This window comes from Hippocampus zosterae, chromosome 8 (assembly GCF_025434085.1).
Source record: "Hippocampus zosterae strain Florida chromosome 8, ASM2543408v3, whole genome shotgun sequence".
Lineage (NCBI taxonomy): Eukaryota > Metazoa > Chordata > Actinopteri > Syngnathiformes > Syngnathidae > Hippocampus > Hippocampus zosterae.
In genome coordinates this window covers 15,340,060-15,365,373 of record NC_067458.1, presented here as the reverse complement: position 1 = coordinate 15,365,373, position 25,314 = coordinate 15,340,060, and the positions used below count along the sequence as shown (strand labels likewise).

Below are 25,314 nucleotides of genomic sequence, written 5' to 3'. Positions count from 1 at the left end.
TTGCTGTCATAAACCTACATGATAATGAAACAACCTATATACGATCCCCGCGGGATGCGGATGTCGAATGACGGCTTTTCTTCAAAGTATGAAGCTAAACCCCTGTCCACCACATCGCATGCTCAGAGGAGGGCACGCAACAGTTTGTTCTTGAATGCAAACTGTGTCGGATGCTTGATTTATTGCTCAGTTTGTCCTCTGTCTTGTATTGTCAAGTGTAGACAGGTCTGTGCCTTACCAATACATGTCCAATCAACTAGTGGACTACAATGAGTCTATAGAAACATTTTATGTATGATTAGCGGAAACAGGATGCATATGAGGTCATGTTTGATATTCATGTAAATGTTATGAATAATTATGTCAATTTCTTGTTTTGACATTAAAACATTCGAAAAGTCTGTAAAAAAGTATCCATCAACCATCCATCCATCATGCGAAATATGTCATCGGGTGTTGTGTCAAACTGTCAGAGCCAACATGAATTTCATCCATTTTGTTGTATGGCTGTAACAAAAGGTGGTAAAAATAAAGCCCGGTGGCTAATTATTTGGTTCACTGAGCTTTACTAACCTTACTGGAGTCTTCTATTTTTTTTAATGGTAATTGTAGACTTGTTTAACGCATTGACAGTTATGGGTGCTTAACGTACCCATGTGTGACTTGCAGTTAATTATTAACTTCTATTTGCAAGCCATGTGCCCATAGTGAGCAAAGATGAGTGAGCATTAATAAGATGAACTAAATGGGTTCGTCAAACACATGCAGATTGAATGGAATTCCTTTTAAAATTAAATACTGTACACTGATGTTTGTTTCATTTTGTACATTTGAGAAAGAAGTCCGCTGAGCAAGGCAACAGGCAAAAGAAATGAGATGACTCCCTCTAGTGACAAAAGACAATACTACATTGATATGATTTAAATTAAGATTTGAGGAACAACCTTTTAAAAAAGTAAAATAAAAAATATATAATAAACCGAAATAATAAGCGGGTTTTAAAAGAGCTTTAATTTGTCTTCAATTGAGAACTTAAATTCAAGTCTAGGGCATCTTAAAAATGTTTTATAATGGAACAAATATGAATACATACCCTCTATTTTATTCATTCATTCATTCATCTTCCTAACCGCTTGATCCTCACTAGGGTCGCGGGGGGTGCTGGAGCCTATCCCAGCTGTCTCCGGGAAGTAGGCGGGGGACACCCTGAATCGGTTGCCAGTCAATCGCAGGGCACACAGAGACGAACAACCATTCGCACTCACACTCACACCTAGGGACAATTTAGAGCAGGCATGTCCAAAGTCCGGCCCGGGGGCCAAATCCGGCCCGCGGTCGAATTTCATCCGGCCCTCGGCCCCCGTCATAAAATCAGTGCCGTCTGGCCCGCAGGTTGGGAGCAATGGAACACGTGTTGCATTGACTGAGGTCTCGTAGACTGGTGAGTGATGTTTCATAGAGTACTGCTTCCCTCTAGTGGCTAAATGAGTAATAGCATTCACTAAATGAGTAATAGCATTTAGACACTAGAGGGCATCACTCACGAGTTAACAAGACATCACTCCGTGTTTATATTGACTGATATGTCATATTTCAAATGATCCTTGCAGTTGTGGATATGTGTATTGCTTGTTCATTTCCCTGTTGTTCGAGTCAAAGGTTTTGTGACTATTGAAAAGTCATGGTTATACATTTTGTGTTTCAAATCAATCAATTTGCACTCAGGAGACTTCTGTTTAAGAAAAAGTCAAGTGAATAAGCAGTTGCATGTGATAGACCTGTTTCAAATGAACCAAAATAAATTCTTAAGATTGTTGAAATTAAAATAAAAATGGAAATATGAAACAGACTGGCTTACTAAAATTTGTTGAAATATATTGTTGTTCAATGTAAAGAATGTCAGCCAAGGTCGGCCCCCGACATTTTACCACATAAAATCTGGCCCCCTTGGCAAAAAGTTTGGACACCCCTGATTTAGAGTGTTCAACCAGCCTGCCATGCATATTTTTGCAATGTGGGAGGAAACCGGAGCACCCGGAGAAAACCCACGCAGGCCCGGGGAGAACATGCAAACTCCACACAGGGAGGCCGGAGCTGGAATCGAACCCGGTACCTCTGCACTGTGAAGCCGACATGCTAACCACTGGACTACCGGGCCGCCCGCCCTCTATTTTATACCACACATTAATGTGAACAGTTATAAATGACATTTTTCCATCATAAATACATTTGGGAAATACTGTACATTTACATGTCATGAGGAGCTTGAAGATCAATGCAGAAAATGTTGAATGTTTAGCACTGCACCAGTAAGTGCAAAGACAAATTAAGTGAAACAATACTCACCTTGAATAACTGCACCAATAAAACAAATCAATAGATTTTCTGCTTGGTGCCTGTTTTAACTTTTATGAAGCAGACCCCACACACTAGCGCAACAATGCAGCCTGAAATCTGTAGTAAATAAAAAGTGTGTTGATGGTCGGCCTGGCAGCACAGATCGATGTTCTCATATAAATTCTCCAGCGATGTTGGTGAAGATATTTCTGAGCAGATGGCAGCTGGACAACTTTCTTGGATTCACCGTGTTAACAGCAACAAAAAAAGAAAAAAAAACATCTCTAGGTTTTGTGGACTAAAGGTACTGCTGGCCCCAAAATGATTTTAAAACGTTTTCTATTGTGGAATGCATGATGTGTCAAACATTGGCTTTTGTGGAGTTGTCCTCAAAGACGTGCCTGGTCCAAGCTCAAATGAATGAAAACCCATTTGAGGTCATCCATGGCCCAAGAATATTTAACCCTTTAATGCCTGACCGATCAAGGAATAGCCAGAAAAATCTCATGTTTGGGAACTGAGATGTTCATTAACCCTTATAACAAAATCCACAAAAATATTTTTGCCAGATCATGTTGTTTTAGATATTTGTTGTATTCCATTTATAAGCACTTTGTAGATTACATCTGAAAATGAAAATTTGGGGAAAATCATATTTTAAACCTGCAGGATCAAATGAGGTACAGATGATTCAATGTAATGTAAATAATGAGTTACATAATGAAATGCATGTATCAAATGTGATACAAACGGCATTACAGTATAGGGTTAACTGGCCATCAAAAGTATCAACTGCGGAGCTGGGGAGCAGATATCGTATGACATCTAAGATGACTTTGCATCAAGGACACTACTAGGGGAAAAAAAGTGAGCAAGCTAACACTGAACTTAAAAGAAAGGACACAAAGCCAAAGTGATTCCTTATTTGTACAATGCAAGACCTTGTGTGTGTGCGTGTTCGTCTCCTGAATTGTTTTTCTCTGTTGCTGTATTCTTATGTACTTATAATAATGAAATTAGTCGGCGCGTATGTTGGTGTGTTGGTGCTGGGGTGGGCCGCCATCGTTGGTCTCGCAATGGGTTTCAATTATGTAGGACGCCAATGCTGGTTGTCATTATCATGTGATGACAGTGACGTAATTGATCATCAAGAGCATCTTTTGGAAACTATCCCACTGTGTTATCATCAATGCCTAACTGGGGGTTCACATTAAACACACTGACGTTCAAATCACATCAAGACATCAGCGATGACCACGATCATGAATGGGCCTGCGCATGACGTCACCAGTGCGCATTCTATCAACAGTTCCCATTAGCACCACTAGAGGTCATCGCTAAGTCAATAAAGTCCGTTTTTTGCTGCCACGCTCGATATTTATGAGCATGGAGTTTGCTTACCCAGCACCTCCTTGTCGTTTGTCAAAACTGCCCCCTTCTAAAAGGAACATAAGTCAGGCTGCTGCAATATTTGGGCTCCTTCTTGTTAGTGGCGGGGGAGTACAAACTGCAAGTGATGAATTGCACTGAACACACACTTGGACAGGCTCATGCGCGCGCGCGCGCACACACACACACACACGCACGCACGCACGCACACGCACACGCATATGCACACGCACACACACACGCACACGCGCACACGCCTCATGTCTGTTACTTTCAGAGGATCAGCCTGGAGGAATGTTCAATATTGCCTGTGGATTTTGATGCTGACCACGCACATGAACTATGTACAGCCCATAAAAGCAACATCTGAATGGAATCCACTACAAAAAAACAACACCACGAAGAACGAATAAGATAATAGACTTACACACTGACAACACTGCTGCGGGGCTCAACACATCTTCAATATTGACATTTAACCTGTATGAATGAAGTGCAAGCTCTTTGACAGAACAGTGCACATGCGAAACTAAAAGCATTAAGTCAACACTTCTGGATTATATTGGGTATGATGCATGTTTTTTTATGCCACTTTACATGGGATGTCAACTCAGACAGAAGATTGGTGAGAGGTGAGTGAGTACTCCCTCCTCCATCGCAAGTGTTACGTTCCAGACCACCCCAGCAATTAGAGCAATCCAAGATGTGGAAATACCCAATTTAAATACTTCCCAAAGCATGATTTTGTAGTATTTATGACATTTAAATTTTAAGTGCCAGTTAATTCCATTACTGGAGGAGTAATGGAATTAACTGAAGACATTTCAAGGTTAGGAAGGGTCAAGGATAGGAAGCATGTTTTTGTTGATCTTCAAAAGGCGTGAAATATTGTGTCAAAGATTGATAGTTTGGAACGTTCATCCAGTTTCACCAGTGGCCGGCCATGCATTTGGTACCAGAGCCTTCAATGGAAACCAAACTTAATCCACCTCTTCATACCACCATGATCACATTGCAATTATGGAAACCACCAATACTAAAAAAAAAACACTTTTAATCAGCACACAACTGTGCCACGTACACCATTCGGAGCACTTCAAAATGAATAATTATCTAAGAAAGTGCAGAATGTTACAGATGAGATTTTCGAGTCAAAGTTGTCTGGAACAGGTTTTGCTCTGACCACCCAAACAGAGGAGAGAAATTTGAAAATCTGATTAGGTAAAGAGACTGTCCCATTGTTAATACAGTTGGAATTACACTACACTGTCCGCACTACTGACTTTAAGGTTCTGAGCGGATTAAATCGACATGGCATCAAATCGAGGCCAGAATACATCCACATACATGTACTCGGAGCACTACTGTCAATAGTGTTTGTAATCAGCATCCGATGTGCTCTATTCTAGCAAGTGAGCGATCAGCCGATCCATTGAGTTTAATAATTTGACATCTAATCAACACTGATCTATGCAAGTCGTTAGACAACCGTGCTTGTTTGGACTTGTAGTTTATCTGAATGTGCAATGCAGGTCAGGGCGTGTGCCGCTGCCGAGCATTTTTCAACGCGAGAAGCCACAACCATATTTCACAAAAGCACTCCCTCAGAGGACCTAGGTGTTTGTCTGGAAAGCAGGGCACGGCACCCAAATGCATGCTACCAACTTATTTAGGTCTGATCTTCTAAAAAGGATGGGGATTAAAAGGAATGAGGACCTCCTGGTGAGATGCAATCTCGGGCAACTAGTAATGCTGGAGCTCTGATCTAAACACAAGTAAACAAAGACAAGTGATGGTGGCATGGTCAAAGTACTTATTGATTGTATTTGGTTTATTTATTTATTTACTAATCCTTGCATAGCATGTCTGAGGTTAATGGTTTGCACCTCTTTCCCGTGTGACGGGAAAAAGATGTGTGGGGTTTCTCTGGGCACTCTGGCTTCCTCCCTATTCCCAAAATCATACGTTAAGTTCATTGACAACTAGTGCACAGAGAAATGTAAATGTAAGCACAAGGAGGACTTGCAAACACCACACAACACACAGAAACGCCGATATCACTCGTACTTATGATACATGGCATTTTTATGAAACCAATCAGAGATAATTTTTTTTGGGGTGGGGGGATTTATTATTGGAGGCCTACAATGTTTTATTTTGAAAAGTGACCTGATTGTTATTGTTACATCTTTCTATGACTGACTCTTGACGCAGGTCAGGATGCCAAAAGTCTCAGTCGCGTCATGCTAATATTAAAAACAAAAGTTTGCAAAATTAGTTAAAAAAAACTATATCTTTAGATGGATGGATGGATAGATGGAAAGATGGAAAGATGGAAAGATGGATAGATGGATAGATGGATAGATGGATAGATGGATAGATGGATAGATGGATAGATGGATAGATGGATAGATGGATAGATAGATAGATAGATAGATAGATAGATAGATAGATAGATAGATAGATAGATAGATAGATAGATAGATTTACAGTGCACTTGTGTCAGACTAGGTATTAAGTGAAAAAAAACTACTCCTGAGTAACCGGTACTTGTGTTTTTTAAATTAGTGCCTGAATGACGAGAAACAAAAATATACCGGTTTAATAGGAATGATTTAAATATTGCCATACTAAATCACCACATGCATTTACAGTTTCTTCTCTACCAAAAAGTAAAAGCAACAGGTACAATTTTTTCATATTGTTTCCTGATAGAGGCTGAATTGTGATGTTATATATGTGATATACTCGCAGCAATTTATTAATATTTACGGAGGAGCATGATGGCCACTCTAAAAAGAAAAAAGGGTTACTAGTTCAAAATAATCTTTTACTATAGTAGAAAAAAAATCATCACTGTGCTTCTTCATCTACAAAGTCAGTGTTGCAATCCGGCGAGTATCTGTAGAGCTTCCATTTATTTTCCCGCACCAGGTCCTCTGTTCCAGTCATATCCGCCACATTATATCAACCAGCCACTTTATATAAAGTGTCTTGTCAGGAACTGAGTGGAAAACCCACACTCCATTTTGCACCCCGAGGCAACATGTAACTGAAAACTCAGACACGGTTCTGTGATTTCACTGTTTCTGTCTATGACGGTCACGAACAGGGCCATTTTGTGACAGCTTATTGCATTTTGAACAACGATTGGAGGGCACAAAGATTAAAAAAAACAAAACAAAACAAGAAGTGGCACTGAGACAGCACAAAAGGTGTGCTTCTTCCTCTCCTTTCGGCATGTCCCTTTATCGGGGTTGGCACACAGAGTCATTAATTTCCATCTTTCCCGGTTCTCTGCATTGTCTACTCTGACTCCTAACTACCTGCATGTCTTCCCTCACGGCATCCATGAATCTCCTCTTTGGCCTTCCTCTCTGTCTCCTACCTGGTAGCTCCATCTCTAACATTCTCCTACCAATGTATCCACTGTCCCTCCTCTGTACATGTCCGAACCATCTCACAGTCTTGCCTCTCTAACTTTTTCTCCAAACTTTCCTGTCTGATTTGTCCCTTTGAAGCCCTCATTTCTGATCCTGTCCATCCTTGTCACTCCTAAGGAGAAGGACCTTCACACATCTGCAAATTAATGAGCATCTAAGCAAATCAGCACGCTAGCACATCTTCTCAATGAAACCACCATCCTGGACATTATTGAATTGATGTGTCATTTTATTGCATTGAAAATGGCTTTTCAGCGTGTCATCATTAATAATTCACTCGTGTCAAACAGGTCTGACATTTACACCACACGGTGTGTTTGTGTGACACTTAACAGGAAGACGATAGTGCAGGATCGTTCAACTGTGACAGAATCTTTCTCCGTCAGTCTCAAGTTGAATGAATGAATGAATAAATTAAAGTAAGGCAATCGAAAAGGAATTTGGCATTGGGTGTGTAAAAACAATCAAATTGGGAAGAATGAGATACTGTTGCTATGGTGGCTGGCTTGCCTTGCTCTGCAATTAAGACCTCAGAAGCAATTTCTCACACACACTCACACACACACACTCGGCTTTAAAATGTAAATAAGCAATTGAACAACATTGTGTAAAGCGCATCTTTGTCCCTGCTGAATATCTGTCGGGATTGTGGATCAACAGACTCCGCACCTGAGTGCCACTGCAGAGGTTAATAACTGAGGAGCAGAAAAACACAGGCCGAAACCAATAAGTTGGTGCCATAACACCTTTTGTGCTCAAATACAGAACATCGCTTTGAACCGTCGCTTCTGCCGAGCCATCACATCATCCGTTGAGTTGCATCGAAGAATCAAATGGTTAATTGCTTGAGCTTAGTTTTGCTTTGAAAATGACCCTTCTTGACAAAAACTACAGATGGTAAACGCTGGCTTGCTCAGAGCTATGCTGTCAAAGTCAGTGTGACATTATTGTAGTGCCTCAGTGTCACCCAAAAATTCAGTTGACAAAGAGGAACAGTAATCTAACAATGACATTTTCTCTTTTTCCTTCATCCTGTAGCTATTTGTTCAATAAAGAAAGATGTGTGCCTCGCGCATTTTCCAAGTTTTCCAGTCCTTCTCTCCAAATCTCTTGTTGATCCTGATTCTTTGTGGCGATGATTGTCACATAAACACACTCACTGAACTGAGGCTTTCTATTTCACTGACCTGAAGTGAGGGGACTTTAAAGGCACACGCCTATTAAAATTGAGAATTAGACAAAATCCGAATTTTTGACTTTAGAGGCTCCACTATAAACAATGTTCATAACTTGACTGGTTCAAGTAACACGCACGCAACTTGCATTGTGTTCCAAATTATTGGGCATGGAGGATTCACAGGACTGGATTTAAAAGTCTGCACATCCTCCCTGTATCGTGTACTGTGCCTTCTTTGTGATATTAAAAAAAAAAAAAAAAAGACTAATCATTTCTAAGTGACCTATAACCTGTAAGACGCAAATGATCTTTTAAAAATGGTTTTGAAATGGAAAGTAAAATTTTAACACCTGAGATAATGCTTGCAAAAGTATACACACCCTCAAACCCACCATAAAAACTGCTACTGGTTGCACTTTGATCCATTGTACAAAAAAAAATACTTTCAAAAGCCACTAATGAGTAGGAGTATTTAGAATGCTGTATTTTTGCGTCATTTTATAAAATCAACCAATACAGACTATTTCGAAAAGAAATATTGGCGTTGCTTCAAAAAAAATGTGTAAATATTATAGAAGCAGACATGATCAAAACATTTTATCTTAAACATTGATTGTTTAGGACAAAAACTTTCTTCTTAATCATTTGGAACACAGTGTCCTATTGCAACAGACTCCAAAAACATGGAAGATATGCCGTGGTTGATGTCATATAATAAAGGATCAGCGTTAGCAAAGCCAGTTCGTGGAGTAAATTCAGCACAACCCTTCTAATCATTTTGAGAACAGACTGTTAGGCATATGCTAACTGGCTTTGCGACACCACATTACTTAAAACCAGATCATGTCAAGCAGAAATGGTATATTAATTGAAACGGCCTAAAAACTTTAAACCATCTCTGAAATTGCCTCGTCCTCAATGTTCGCGGATGGATAATGAGGCTTGTGGTTCACCCTGCAGGGATGGCGGGAAAAGAAATTCCAAGCATGAGCTGTGAACAGTGACTGGCGGATGCTTTATGGATGACAGGCAGCATAGCCAGAGTGTTCCAATCACATTGTGATCAGAAGACATGAAGATCACACACAGGATCCTTTCCATGGCGGTGAACACCCCTGCAGGGAATAGTTACCGCAAAGCATCCACAGCCTGAAAAGATCACTACGGAAACGCCAACGCACACATCTACGGGGCCGTACAATATATTGGCAACAGCAACGATAACGTGCTGGTGTCTTCACCTTTCAACTATAACCACTGAAGCTTTCCCACTATATCACCCATGAACGGTTGCACAAATAGTTGATTTGACAACAGTCAGTGTGTTTGCGGTATGGACATGTACGGGCAATACTGATCTTATAGGGGTTGCTGTAAGATCAACCCTAATGCGATTTTTACCGTGGGCAACAAAACGGCAGGGTTGTTGCTTGTGTGGCCATCAATTATTATGGCTTCCTTGGACAACACAGAAAAATGACAGAAGCAACAACCAAGTGCAATACTCTCTGGCCACCCAAGGGAAGATTTTGGTAAATGCGGTTCTGTGCGCCCTACTGCCATTTCCACACATTTGCATTACGCTCAGGACTTTTGATGCTCTGCTCAATATATTTAGAGTGGCCATCACTCTATATGCCTAAAGTGCTGATCCCATTGAGCGGCGAGAATAATGTTAAATAATCATTCATATATAAATATTTGATACTTTTGGTATGATCGAGATTATTGCCACACCTTGGTGCGCAGTCACAGTGGCAGAGAAGTCATTGTTTGTCATACCATCCATAGTCAGGGGTTGAATGACATAAAATGTGCATACACAGTAAGTACTCACACCTACGGACTTCTGTCAAACTGAAATTCCCTCGCCCGGAATAAAAACCTATGCCTTAAAATTTTAACTACGATATTACATTGATGATCAATTCATAACAACGGAAGTTCCGAGAACCGGAACCCGGAAGCCATACGGTAGCCCGCAGTAGGGCAAACTCAAGCTAGTGGAACGGTAATGACGGTGGACGAGAGAGTGGGATGCATCCGATTAGTTGCTCAGAGTAAATTGCTTGTGGCTCGACGGAGAGTCGAGAAAACGAATGTTTCCTAGAATGCTTTACCTGTCATCGTGCTAATAACCTTCCGCTAACTGGACCGCTAATTAGAGAGAAGGCGCGTTCCATCGTGCTAACTATGAGACTTCGAAGCGTCACGTGGCTGGCTTCAAAAGTTCGTTGCACGACATCAGCTGAGCAACGCTGTCTTGTGTGGTGATCAAGGGGAGGTCAAGTTAGAGACAGTGAGTGAGTGGAAAGAAAAGCGACCAGGTTTGTTACTAGTCTCACTTTGTAGCAAAAAACAAAACAAAACAAAAAAACAAGAAGAAAGACAGACAAGCAGAGAGACGAACCCACCGTGAACAATGTCGGAAGTCCAACCGATTGTTATTGTTCCCAGCTGTTTCTAGCTAGTGTCCAGCTAGATGCCATTCTAATCACAGACATTAAACCAGGGCAACATTAAGTACAGTCATTATACAGAGCGATGAAAAGACGTCATTACCATTCACAATGTTACTCATGCACGATCCCCAACTACACTCTACAAAGAAACTACAATCTGGTGTTATTTGGAGATGTAAATTGACTTCCTCTGTATTTTAGGTGGTTTTAGGATTTCGTTTTTTTTCTTTTGATATTTTATTCTTGATTTTCATTCCATCTTTAGTCTTTTGCCACTGGGGACCGATGATAGTTTGGTAGTTTATAGTCATGTCACCATTTTCGTATTTAATTTCTTCACATTGTTTCGACTAGAAAGTCGTTTCTTCTACAAGTTTGATATGCAAAGTGGCTAAATGAAATGGTTTGAGTTTTGTTTTTTAAGATCTGGCATGGAACCTGAATCAATCAAATGAAATTCTCCGCTGGGCAAGTCTCCACATCAACTCACATTATCATAACTTTTTTTTTTTTGAAATCATCCTGGAATAAAAACAGATGAACATGTTGGCTCAGGTGCAACAGTTCTAATCCAAGCCACCATGAGGACGTGGCTTTGCCTCTCAGCAGACCTGATGTGAGGTGGATGTTCACAGTCGTAACACATTGTGACTCACTCGGGTCTTTCTCCTATCAGCTGCAGTGGCATCCATCTGACATGAATGTATCACTTTAATTCTAGCAGGCAGGCCAGAAGACAGTTACCTGCTCCATGACCAAACATTCGTACAGGCCTCATAGTCACACAGTTGCCCCAATCATCCATTTGTCGCATGGACTCGCGCGTTAAAAATCAGGAGCGATGCAGCGTTCGATGGACAGATAATGATTTCTGTTTAATGCACCGCAATGCCTCAAGAGGGAAAAAAAGAATCATAGCACATTTTCTGGGATAATTTGGTTTGTGTGTGTTTGCCTCATTTTCAGTTCCCATCAGCTTTCTATCAAGAGGCACGACACCATCTGTCCCTAATTTGCTATTCCAACAGTGAAGTTGGCATGTTCAGATATAAAGAAAAGTTGACTCCCTGAGTTGAACAGTGAAAGAATCCGATAGAATTGCAACATATCTTGTATAGCAGAGATCATGCATAAATATCGCCATTATTATTCTAGAATCCGTAAATTGTATTCCCCCCCCCAAAAAAATTAAAAGGCTTATTCTTTTGAATACAGTCCTACAGTCCACAATAAATGACAAAATATTATGAATCTAAACAGGTATTTTAAAATTTATTAATATCCTTTTTGGCGGCCCGGTAGTCAAGTGGTTAGCACGTCGGCTTCACAGTGCAGAGGTACCGGGTTCGATTCCAGCTTTGGCCTCCCTGTGTGGAGTTTGCATGTTCTCCCCGGGCCTGCGTGGGTTTTCTCCGGGTGCTCCGGTTTCCTCCCACATTACAAAAACATGCATGGCAGGCTGATTGGACGCTCTAAATTGTCCCTAGGTGTGAGTGTGGGCGTGGATGGTTGTTCGTCTCTGTCTGCCCTGCGATTGGCTGGCAACCGATTCAGGGTGTCCCCCCGCCTACTGCCCGAAGACGGCTGGGATAGGCTCCAGCACCCCCCGCAACCCTAGTGAGGATCAAGCGGTTCGGAAAATGGATGGAGGGATGGATGAATATCCTTTTTTTCACATTGTTTGACTTTAATATTACAATTAATATAACACCTTGGAACAATACAACTTTACTTAAGATTTTGATTTGTCTTGACAAAATGTTCTTGTCAGAATACAGCTTTTCGATAACATTCCAACTTTTTGTTGCAAAAAAATAACTTATGTATTGTAAAATACTGTCGGCAACTTTTTAAATTCTATGGCATGACTTATACATAGTAGTTATGTTTATTTCGCGTTAGGATTATGACAGGGTTCATGTCAACATATCTCCCTTCTTCAAGGATCCCTGCACAAAAACAAAGAGAACCCCTTTGTTTTTGTGCGTTTTTCTTGCAGATTATTAAATTGCCCTTTTCCATACAAAATTATGGATCCCAATTAATTCAAAATGTTGAATCAAGAGAATTGTTCTTTCAATGTGTGAGTCGATGCTTAGTAATCATGGATCTACATCTTCATTCATTTTGCATCAACCCCTCCCATTAAACCTCCCCGATGCTGTGTGTGTAAGATGTAGACGTCAACTCAGCATGGACTGTGGCATCCAGAGCCTGTGGCGAGGAAGGCGAGTCGGGCACCATGGGGGTCAGGCCCACCAGAGGTAAAGCCCCGGCTACGACAGGGAAGCAACGCGGGGGCATCAACCCTTGCCATTCAGTTTGAGAATTCACAGATTTTCACATGCTGTATGTGCAAACGTGGATGTACAATTCATCCAATTAAGCATAGACTCACCATACCGACAGAGATGGTATTGATTCAAAATAGAATATTGATCGGCTAAAAAGTCTTACACCATAAAGAGAAACCGCATTATTACAGAAGTGGCTCGGACAACCGCGCATGGCACAGTTGCTGGAATGACACCCGAATGGTAATCATTTGTTTTCCAGTAACATCACATGATTACAATCTGGCAGTGAACAGAGAAGCTAACACTAATCCATACTTTACTGGTGTCAGGGGAGCCGCAAAGTCTCCAGAGACCAATTAGAGCTAAGCATTGGTTGAGATATTAAATATCTACAAGTCCAGGGCAATGCGCAGAGACGCACAAAACGCACACCCACACACAGTCAATAATTGGGAAAATTGTCAGTGAGTTTAGGTGCATGTGGGTGGGCGTGTCTATGACAGGGCTGGGCAATTCATTTTGCAAAGAGGCCACATGAGAAACTGGAATGCTCACCAAGGGCCAAGCCAACATGCTAACCTCAACCGTACCTATATTATTGTTAATGTATTCAGAAAAAGCCCACGAATGGACCAGCCGTTCAGGAAACTCTCAAAATTCCTGATGCCGACAACACCTGTGAACCTGAATGACCAACAAAAACATCTTTAATGCTCTGGAAAAAGAGGTCATGGCTAAAACATTATTTCATCTGCTTCTACTTTCATGGTGCAATTTGGAGTGAATAAAAATATCTTTGTCTTAATTTAATTCACTTCTTTGCAGATACTGTAAGTAGAAATTAACTAGCTTAGTGATTTAGTAAAACCACCTTTCCCGAAATTGTACACGTTACCTACCTCCTGAATACGTCATAATTATTACAGTTGTCACAGACACGCACGGTGAACCCCAACTCTTCAAATCCACGAGTAATTGACACTCCTCTTGAAAGGTTTATACTATACTGTAATAGCCTAAAGGTGCCAGCTGATCTCACAAAGCACTGCTTTTGTCGAAATGAAACTCCTCAACTTAGTGCATCAGACTTCCTTGTCATCAATATGCCAAAGGATGGCGCCAAAGTAACACTTTGATGGTTTTGACCTGGGCACAGGTGAGTGCTAAAGTGACAACGGAATACTGTGTTGGTCTCCCCCCCCAAAGTGTTACAATTTGGTACTGGTGGCAATTACCCGGTATGTGCTTTTCCCAGCCTTTAGCCACTGACATGAGTGTTTATAACTAGCTTGACAACTCCAGTCAATGATTGATAAATCAAACAGTATAAGCGGAATATAAAATGTTTATCGATGGGCCCCCTCTTCTCCAGTAATGACTCTAACGTCTCAATGGCTGACTTAAGTGTTTATTTTAAGACATCAATTCATCTTCCATATGGTTGCCTGTTAAATGGCATCTGAAGTCTAGCACAGCATAAATCCAATACAGACACAACCTTGTTTTGCCATCTAGCTTCGACCGAATCAGAAATGGGTTGCTGCCCACCAAGCAAACATTTCCCTCACTGACTTGCTGCAAATAATGAAAATGATATGAATAATCCATTCATCCATCTATTTTTCTATCCGCTTGATCCTCACAAGGGTCGCCGGGGGTGCTGGAGCTTATCCCAGCTGTCTTCAGGCAGTAAGCAGGGGACACCCTTAACCAGTTGCTAGCCAATCGCAGGGCACCCAGAGATGAATAAACACCACGCTAACACTCACACCTGAAACTGTCAAATGAATTTCGGTGCTCTGTACATGCGACATGCAATGATAACAACATTTGATTTCCACTAAACAGAATACTTCAACAAAATGACGCACAACACAGAAGTCGATAAAACACATGCATAACCGCTAGTACCACTATGATAATATTGATGCTAAGACCACAAATGAGGACACACATTCGACAAAAAATAATAATAAAATAATAATACATTTACAATGCAGTGGGACCCCGATTTTGTGAAACATACCAGAGAAGCTCTACTGTTAAATAGCTTCATAGCAAGAAGAAGGCAAGAAGGCAATATGTTGGATCAGATTGATACTTACTCCCATTCCTTGCGACGTGCCTGTGGAGTGCTGTGGATCTTATGGGCCTGGTGAGCCTTCACTATGTCCTTCTGCTCGATGATGCCGCCCCGACGTCTCTTGATCACATTGGGGCTAATGGGCAAATCTCCATCAATCACCAGCAAGCTACCTCCAACGTCAAAAGATGAGGTCACATCCAGGGTCAGGCCAGCTCTGTTTTGGTGCGGAGACGAAATGTGGCCCGGCACGTGGGAGAGGTACAGGGTGTCGCGGCTGCTCGAGAGACTGTAGGGCTCAAGGAGAGAAGGGGAACCAGAACACCAGCTCGAACCGCCAGCCGGTCCGAGCCGATGCTTCTGCCAGCTCTCACCGTCCCCGTGGGATGAGTGGAGAATGTGGTGTCTTGGGGTGCTGTTGCCACACACGGGCTCTAGAGCAAGACCCAAAGCATCCTCTGGGCAATGCGGACCTCCTGGAGGCCTGGGTAGGCCCAACGTATTATGATCGCCTGTCATCCTCCTGCATAAATAAGGAGAAAAGAGTAACTGTAAATGAGGAAATCAATTATTGAGAAATACTATAACTGCAAAGTCATTCCAATACCATTTCTCCTTTCTGTGTTAGTTTTACGGTGTGAAATAGAATCGCATACAAACTGTAAAATATTTAGGCTCAACATTGAATTGTGTGCCAGCAAAATCTGAATAATACAATGCTTGTTAATACAGGATACAAAGTACATGAAATCATTCCCTCTGGCACAAATACTGTACGGTATGGAAGTGGTAAGCTCGGAAATTAGCTCACGCAGATGTATTTTGCCTTTTTTGGGGGGGCTTTCATGCTACATCTGTTCAAAAGATGTGTTAGCTTTGAACGTGGGTATTGTGTTTAAAAAAAAAGAATAATGAGAGAAGAAAAATATAGCGACACTGAACCTTATACAGTAATAAGTGAACCCCCCCATTGACAGCACTAAGACTCCATTGTCACCTCCACATCGTCATTTGCTCACAAAGTTAGGGTGGAGGGGTTTTTTCTATTCTTTTGTGCATTTTTCAGTGACCACAATGGTCTTTTTACCCACGACAAGTGAGAATGAAAAAAGATGCATGAAGAGCAGCACACATTATGCCTTGAACAACACTTAAAACCGCAAGACTTCTTTTTGTCTGACAGTTAAGATAAAGATAAAATCCTGTAGCGTTAACGTTTTATGGTTTCAATTTCCGTTTCCTTGTATCAGAATGGCTTCAGAGCCAATAAGGGCTCTGAGGTGATGATATATCATCATTGCAGTATTGCTCTAGTACTTCAGAACTAGTCAGCATTTGAGCTGACAAGTACAAGTCTGGGATTTAGATATTTTCATTTAGTTTGGATTTACCGGGGCTACTATTAACACTTTAATGCCTGTCCCATCAAGGAATACCCAGAAAAATCAGATTTTTGGCAACTGAGAAGAATTAACCCTTATAACAAACTCCACAAAAATATTTTTGCCATATCATGTTGTTTTAGATATTTTTCATATTCCATTTATAAGCATTATGTACATTACATCTGAAAATGAAACTTTGGGGAATTTTAAAAATTATTTTAAATTGTTTTTAAACCTGCAGTGTCAAATTTGATACAGATGATTCAATGTAATATAAAGAATGAGTTACATAATGAAAATGCATGTATCAAATATGATATGATTGACATTATAGGGTTAAGCAGGATGAAACCAGTTGGACAAATAAACACTACAGTTTCCTCAGAAAAACGTGAATACTGAGAAAAAAAATCAAATTGAAACATGAAGGCTCTGGTGAAAAACAAAATGCCATGCAATTCAACTTAATTTAAATAATAATAATAATAATAAAAATAATAATGAATGAAGGAGCCATTCAGAGTGTGGTTGCGTGCCGGCCGGCAGATGCCTAAACCTGTGTTAGGTTTAGCAACCAACATCTGTGGATCTGAATCAGGCAGATTCAACCGCATTCAATCGCCTGTCACCATGGTAACACTAACTTAGAATCTACAGTGATTACGACACTTTTAAAGCTGCCATGACAGGCCCTTCTATTGGGAATGGCTTGCCCAGCCTTTAAATCAATAGTATCATAAATCAATCTGTGCAACACGCGTTTGACTATTTCAGCCACACAATCTGCTGCTGTAGTTTCTGACCGATGAAGTCCATTACTTCACACACTTTCAATTTCTTGCTCTGTAATGGCAGACAGAAACAATGTTGCTGCTCTGGAAAGGAAAGCGTAATAAGGTTACATGTAAAGCCGCTTGAGTTGTGGCAGATTTCATTTAAAGACTTTTTCCATGAGAATGAGTCCATCGTGAATACTCACTCTTCCATAGACGTGACTGGATAAAAACATAAGACGCACAACAACGTACTGCAGATCTTTTGGCCCAATGTGTCTGTCTTGGAGCGAAAGAGATTGATCTTTTGAAGCCATTTCGAAAATTACATTTTCAAACTTAGTCTACAGTGGTGCCAGCACAATCAGCTGACATATCAGGATGCTGGATTTCAGAGCGTTTGGTCACACTAAGATCTGAATTACGTACTTGCAGTAATGCATCACTTTGCTGATGACAAATTCCGTTTTTGTTTCCCTCGATTCAAATAAACAATGAAAGTGTAAGCTTTAGTTAAATTGTTAATTATTATCATTTTAAGCATTATATTCTTTTAAGATACGATAAGATAAGATATCCTTTATTTGTCCCACAATGGGGAAATTTACAGCCTCCAGCAGCAAGAATGTATGTTTTATGTTAGTTACCTTATTTATACTCTGTTTAATACGTCCTGAAATATTCTTATGTTGCTTGCATGTGATTGGGGAAGAAAAGCAGGAAGGTGGGTCGTTACCGGAAGGGGGAGTCTTCATTCGAGAGTTAGGAGGCAGCAGTTGGAAAATAAAAAAGAAAGAAAGAGCTGTTTTCAAATGAAGTCGTCCTCTCCTTTTTGTCCATTCTAAACGTAGAGCAATCCATCTAAAACCTACGAACCCCTCAACTTACAAAAGCTTTCAAGTGGGCCAAGGCATTAACTGAATATGGCAAAGAAAAATGTCATTTCATTAAAAGGCACAAGGTTACTTATTCATCAAGTCAGCTCTTGTCAGCTAGTAGAAACACCTTACTAATCTATGAGTACGGTAATTGAAATAAAAGTTAGGTGTACAAATTCCTACAAAGCATCCACATTTGCCACCCGCCACATTAGATGACATGGATCAAAAACGAATATAATGCTCAGTTTTGTAATATCCTTATTATTGTGGTTTTGGTAGCAAAGTGTGCGCAACGGTTAGCATGGCTGTCTCACGGGCTGTGTCCAAATTCACAAGGTGCGTCCTACGAAGGCCGCATTTTTGGCCCCATGAAGTCACTTTAGGCGCAACTCGACCGCATGTGATTTCCATACTCTAAAAAGATGCTTGCTCAGACAAATATTACACAAAGCGTTCAGAATCTGTCACGTCTAGTCAATCTTTATCCTATTTACATACTTTTGGTCTTCTCCTTTCGCTTGCTGCTTGCCTCTGACTCCATTGTGGTAACTATTATTTTAACCAGAACTCAGTCTCACGTCGACAGTGTGGAACTAATAATAATAGTAATAATAATTCCCCCCTAATTAGCTTTTCAGGAGGCTAGCTGCTGATTATCCTTATTCACAGAGCTTTCTGTCTGCCATTACACCGTAAAGGTCCATTCAAAAGACTAAATGTGTTGACAACATGACCAGAATCAATTGCTTTTTTTTTTATGCTCTCAGCTGTATATCCAGGTGTCTGCACGGTCGCTAATATAGAGTGATGGAGGTTCTCTGACAGACGAAAGACCTATGTGCACCTGCCGTACTCAGACGTCAACACTAGAGACCCATTACACATCACATCTCATCAAATTCAAAAGAAAACCAACATGAAACCTGTCTAATCTGAAATACTTTATGAAATTATTGAATAACACCTTGCTAAGCAACAAGGTTAGCAAATATGACTCACCTTCCAATATAAGTCAAAGGCTAGTTATTTTGTGACACATAAACTTGGTCCCGACCGTTTGCATTTGGTGAGCCAATTAATCAACAGTGTTGCTCATCGATGAGCCGAGGAAAGAACGCAGCCGCCTATATGCAGCTTCCTTTAGTCAACCATCTAATGATGATATAGTTTAAAATAATGGTTAAATGTAATGCTCACTGGGGGGTGGGGGGGGGGCTGAAGAAATCATAGACTGAGCTTCCGTAATTATTAAGAAAACAAATGACTTCTCTTACAAATGTGCTGATTGAGTATCTAAACAGCATTTAGGCATTACTACGATATAACTGGGCGTGAGAATACTACATTTAGCTAACTTTAAGCTGAGCACAGCTATGAACTTGCTCACTATACACCACACTTTAGTGGACTTCACACAAAAGATGGATCCACTTTGCAATTATCAATTTTTCCGCTGAGGCAACTGATGAACTGTCAAAACTGTTAAAAATACGTTCAGTACTTTGATTTGTCCCAATGGCTTGATCAAACTGGCCTGTCTACTGCTTCTCTGCTTGGGTCCTCCACTTCTGCCACCAACATTGCCACAAAAGGTGTGACAACTATAAGGTTGAGGCTTGTTTTATCATCCATTATTCCACTATCTTACTGATTGCCACGGTATTGTTTCAGTATTGGTATCAAACTATTTTTTGAGCAAAGTATTGAAGAAAATTTTGCTTTTATGGTGGGAAGAGTACCTGTGGAGTTTTTCTCCATGATGAGGTCCAGTTCTTCCACACCAAATCCATCTAAGCATGCCTTAGTTGAGCTTGCAGAAAATGACTTTCCCCAAACTGTTCCCAAAAAGGTGGAAAAAGAGTTCTGCTCTGGAAAAAAGTGTGTTTATAAGATGAAGAATTGAATCTCTGATTGAATGCTTTTTTTTCCCTACTATTCCACACCATTCTTTGCGGTAGCTTCCATTTTCTTCGAGTTCCATTAACAACAACCAACTGCTGCTGGGGCTTATTAAAGTTTCATGTTGCTGTTGCCTATTGCATTATAAACACTGAAAGGCTTTAGATTTGATGGATCAATTGGTTTGAAGCTTGAATAACAGACCTTTGATAGTGCGCTTTCTGTGCAACTGATGGCAAGACCCCAAGTAAATAATTCATTGACAATATTAATATCTGTCAGATAGCACTTCAGTGTTGAGGTTTAAAATATAACATCAACTGAAAGTCGATTCATTTGCTTTTAAACACACGATGAAACTCGCTCTCGAATTGCCTTCGTAACAAGAAGTAATTCTTTTAATTAATTTAATTTAATTAAAGGGCATGCGACTTGGCTGCTTCGGTTGAATATGCAGTGTGTTCAAATGTGGTAGCCATGGCGCTAAGTGGATTCACGTGTCCTAGCCAATGGTCATGGTTTTCCTATTGGGTACACCCATCGTATGATGAAAAGACATTTCTCAAAGTAACCCTACTGTGGTGTTGACCTTCATGAAAACGGAGCCATTATGTAACACCGGGGACATGTTGTATTGCTAATGATCAACGCTACTAATAAAAGCTTCATACTGGCGCAGCCCAATCACTGGAAGCCATGGTGAGGAAGGAAATCATACTGGGCTGTTTGTTCTCTGTACTTTTGAACAGGATTTGGCAGCTTGTTACATTTAGAATTTACTTGCAAAAATACAATAAATTCAAATGCTTTGCACAAAATTATCGGTGGAGCATACGATGTTGAGGAGACCTAAATGTGGAAAATTATGGTTAAAATAAAATGAAAACCTGGAGAAAAAAAATTATTTCCTTGACTTTTCAAATTTAATGCAGCCCACCGGATTTAATGAGTCATTCATTGATTACCATAATCGGTCTGCCCTTCGTAAAACAATGGGCCGTGGGTAAGCAAAGGCACACCTGTGCAATAACTATTTTGTGCAATCTGCCTGTTGATCTTCCCCACCTGTGAGGTGGATTACCTCAGCAGATGAGACGGTGTAGACATTTGTGAACATAAATTGAGGGAAATCCCTCTTAATAGGCCTTTGGTATACAGTACATGAAAAAATTTGTAGCATTGGGTTCAGTCCATTAAATTAGGAGCAAAAACAAATGTGTTGCATTTATATCCTTGTTCCGTAGAAATGCATTTGGGTTTTTTTTTGGTTCCATATTTTTACAGAATGAAATAAGTGGTATGAAGTTCTGCCTGACTCGGTAGTGAAGATAGCACATTTTGGAGGAGTTTGCAATATTCATTGTATACTTTTCATTACACACAGATGTGTGAACTGTCAATAAAGACAGAAAATGTGCTTCTCGTTCTGGAGCTATTTTCTAATGAGCTTATCCTCACAAGGGTCATGAGCGTGCTAGAGCCTATCCCAGCTATCATCGGGCAGTAGGCAGGGCACACCCTGAACTGGGTGCCAGCAAATCGCAGGGCACACAGAAACCAATAAACATTCGCGGTCACACTCGCACCTGAGGACAATTTAGAGTGTTCCATTAACCTACCATGCAATTTTTTGGAATGTGGGAAAAAAAACAGAGTACCCAGAAAAAAAACCCACACAAGCACGGGGAGAACACCCAAACTCCACATAGGAACGCCGGAGCCAGAATCGAAACCTGCACATCTACACTGTAAGGCGGAGGTGCCGCCCCTTGACATAAAGATGAAAAAGTTTGGCTTTGAGCACTGTAAACAAAGAGCCACTCCTGATGAATGGTGAGTACTGTTTATCAATAAACTAAATGTTCCATAATCTCTTCTACAGGTTCATTTTTGTGCTAAATAAATGCATAGATTTTACATGTACAGTAGCTTTTCTTCCACTAAGGGTGTTCTTTAACCTAGACAACCAAACCACATTGAGAGTTCAGATGAGACTCACCCAAATAAATTGGACTGGAAAGTACTACGTGTGAATGTGATGTAGTCATTAAGCAGTAGTGACGCAAGCAGTGGTCAGTGTGCCTTCAAGTGCAGTACACCAATAAATCAATGCTGGTACTCATAGTGCCACTGCAGTTACGATGTGAGGAGAGTCCAAAAGAATTTAAAAAGTACACCAATAAATCAATGCTGGTACTCATCGTGCCGCTGCAGTTACTATGTGAGATGAGTCCAAAAGAATTAAAAAGTACACCAATAAATCAATGCTTGTACTCAGTGCCGCTGCAGTTACAATGTGAGGAGAGTCCAAAAGATTTAAAAAGCCGAGCAGTGATGGTTTCTTGCCAACTCCTTCACTGATTATTCAAACTGCCTGTCTTTATTGACACACTGCCAAAACATGGGAATATAGGCTGTAGTTGCTCTAATTGATTACTTGAGATACAGGTAACCAGAAATGGAAACAAGTTCGTGTTTGTTTGTGAGTGTGTGTGACTAAATTTACCTAAAAGTGTACAATTATGCATGCAGAGAAACAAGTCAAAATGTTATTTTTAATTATTCCCCTTTGCGGCAATGAGGTCTGCATTTCTTAATTCCCGAGATCTAACTGGGTGTGTGCCTTCCTCAGCACCTGTCAGTCACAAACAGCGTTTAATTAAGGTGTGTTTCCATCATTAAAGAAATCCGTTTGTGTTTAATAATTCAGTGGTTGAATAAATAAGAACGACGAAATCAACCACCTCTGTTGAACAAACATGTTTTAATTTAGTGAAGTCCAAAACTCTACATTCCTTCGCATTTTCCCCTTTTCCCCATGACAATAAAGAGTATCCACATGAGTATTAAAGCCTAAGAGAACGCACCTTGCCAGTATTTGGCACGCATTTCTACAAACAAATCATGAACACCTTGTTCCGCTTGAACGCAACTCAAACAGCCCAAAATTGACGTTTACGAACAGGAAACTTTTAGCCATCCATCCATCCATTAGCCGAGTCACGTATATTACAAAAAATGCAACATACATTCGATTTCATACCTTAAAGTCTTGTCTTTTCGGTCGATGAACGGCAAGTGTGGCAGCGACTTCCACCGCGTCCGACAGCCTGTCGACGAGAGCGCAGAAGGGGTTTGATTGGGGGGCTCAGGAGGAGGTGGCGAGGTTCGTCATTGGAGCCCCTTTTACTAACTGAAAAGAAGACCCAGCGCAAAGAAACAAACATTCACACATGCAAACAAACAAATAAGTAAGTAAATAAAATCTGCTCACACATTCGTAATTATCTTTCAAATACTTTTGGGTCAGCTCCACTGTGATGCATTTCGTGTATTTATAAGTCACCTGTAAACCCTTCCAGCCTAATGAATGTTACAATACAGTAGTGTATTTCGTATGAATGTAATAGGAATCTTTACCGCAAGATGGCAGTAAACGCACGGACATTTCTCATACAGTAACATAACCAACTCCATGCATGAATCAGAGTTAATTAGTGATTTTGTTTAATTTGAATTGATCTCAACGCAAGCTCTGTCTTTCTTTTCAATACTTTGTTAATGAGAAACTCCACTCAACTGCCATACCTAGTTAACGAAAGAAATTATTATTATTATTATTATTATTATTATTATTATTATTATTATTATTATTATTATTATTATTATTATTATTAGCGGCCCGATATCAAGTGGTTAGCACGTCGGCTTCACAGTGCAGAGGTACCGGGTTCGATTCCAGCTCCAGCCTCCCTGTGTGGAGTTTGCATGTTCTCCCAGGGCCTGCGTGGGTTTTCTCCGGGTCCACCGGTTTCCTCCCACATTCCAAAAATATGCATGGCAGGCTGATTGAAAACTCTAAATTGTCCCTAGGTGTGAGTGTGAGCGTGGATGGTTGTTCGTCTATGTGTGCCCTGCGATTGGCTGGCAACCGATTCAGGGTGTCCCCCGCCTACTGCCCGGAGACGGCTGGGGTGGGCTCCAGCACCCCCCGCGACCCTAGTGAGGATCAAGCGGTACGGAAGATGAAAGATGAATGCATTATTATTATTATTATTCATTCATCCTTTCATTCATTCATCTTCCGAGCCGCTTGATCCTCACTAGGGTCGCGGGGGGTGCTGGAGCCTATCCCAGCTGTCTTCGGGCAGTAGGCGGGGGGACACCCTGAATCGGTTGCCAGCCAATCGCAGGGCACACAGAAACGAACAACCATTCGCACTCACACTCGCACCTAGGGACAATTTAGAGTGTCCAATCAGCCTGCCACGCATGTTTTTGGAATGTGGGAGGAAACCGGAGCACCCGGAGAAAACCCACGCAGGCCCGGGGAGAACATGCAAACTCCACACAGGGAGGCCGGAGCTGGAATCGAACCCGGTACCTCTGCACTGTGAAGCCGACGTGCTAACCACTGGACTACCGGGCCGCCCCATTATTATTATTATTATTATTATTATTATTATTATTATTATTATTATTATTATTATTATTATCATGCATCCATCCATTTTCTAATTTCCTTATCCTCACAAGTGTCGCGGACGTGCAGGAGCCTATGCCGGTTGTCTTCGGGCAGTAGGCGGGGTACACCTTGAACTGGTTGCCAGCCAATCGCAGGGCACACATAGACCAACATCCATTCACGCTCACACTCACACCTTGGGACAATTTAGAGTGTTCCATTAACCTGCCATGCATGTTTTTGGAATGTGTGAGGAAACTGAAGTACCCGGAGAAAACCCACATAGGCACCGGGAGAGCATGCAAACTCCACGAAGGAAGGTCGGAGCCAGAATCGAACCCTTCACCTCTGCACTGTGAGGCCTGCGTGCTAATCAGTAGATTATCATTTTCATGATTATTATTATTATTGTCCTTTCATTCACATTTCAAATGTTACAATTTGCAAGATAGTGTCTGAGACTATTTACATTCATTATGTTTTATTGGATTAGTGATAGTCCTGAATAAAACAAATACTACAAAATTTAATTAAGTTTAAAGATAATGGCGTAGGCCACAAAGTTAACCCAAAGTAATAATAATAATAATAATAATAATAATAATAATAATAATAATAATAATAATAATAATAATGTAATGACACATAAAAAAACATTAATTTGGTTTTGTTTTTCATAGGATTAGAAGTCACTTTTTTTCGACGCGCCAATAATCTCGCGAT

The 25,314-nt window shown here is 40.7% G+C and overlaps 1 protein-coding gene across 1 annotated transcript in view; it reads right to left on the bottom strand.

The window, feature by feature from the left end:
* The window catches only part of LOC127605403 (uncharacterized), a 33,951-nt gene extending 10,429 nt beyond the window's left edge, over positions 1–23,522 (bottom strand). The window contains exons 1-3 of the mRNA XM_052072892.1: positions 23,401–23,522; positions 23,170–23,319; positions 15,211–15,711 (exon numbers count right to left, since the gene is read on the bottom strand). Coding sequence (XP_051928852.1) covers positions 15,211–15,707 — 497 coding nt within the window. The 5' untranslated portion in view covers positions 15,708–15,711; positions 23,170–23,319; positions 23,401–23,522. The remainder of the gene's footprint in view (positions 1–15,210; positions 15,712–23,169; positions 23,320–23,400) is intronic.
* Positions 23,523–25,314: the final 1,792 nt, after the last annotated feature.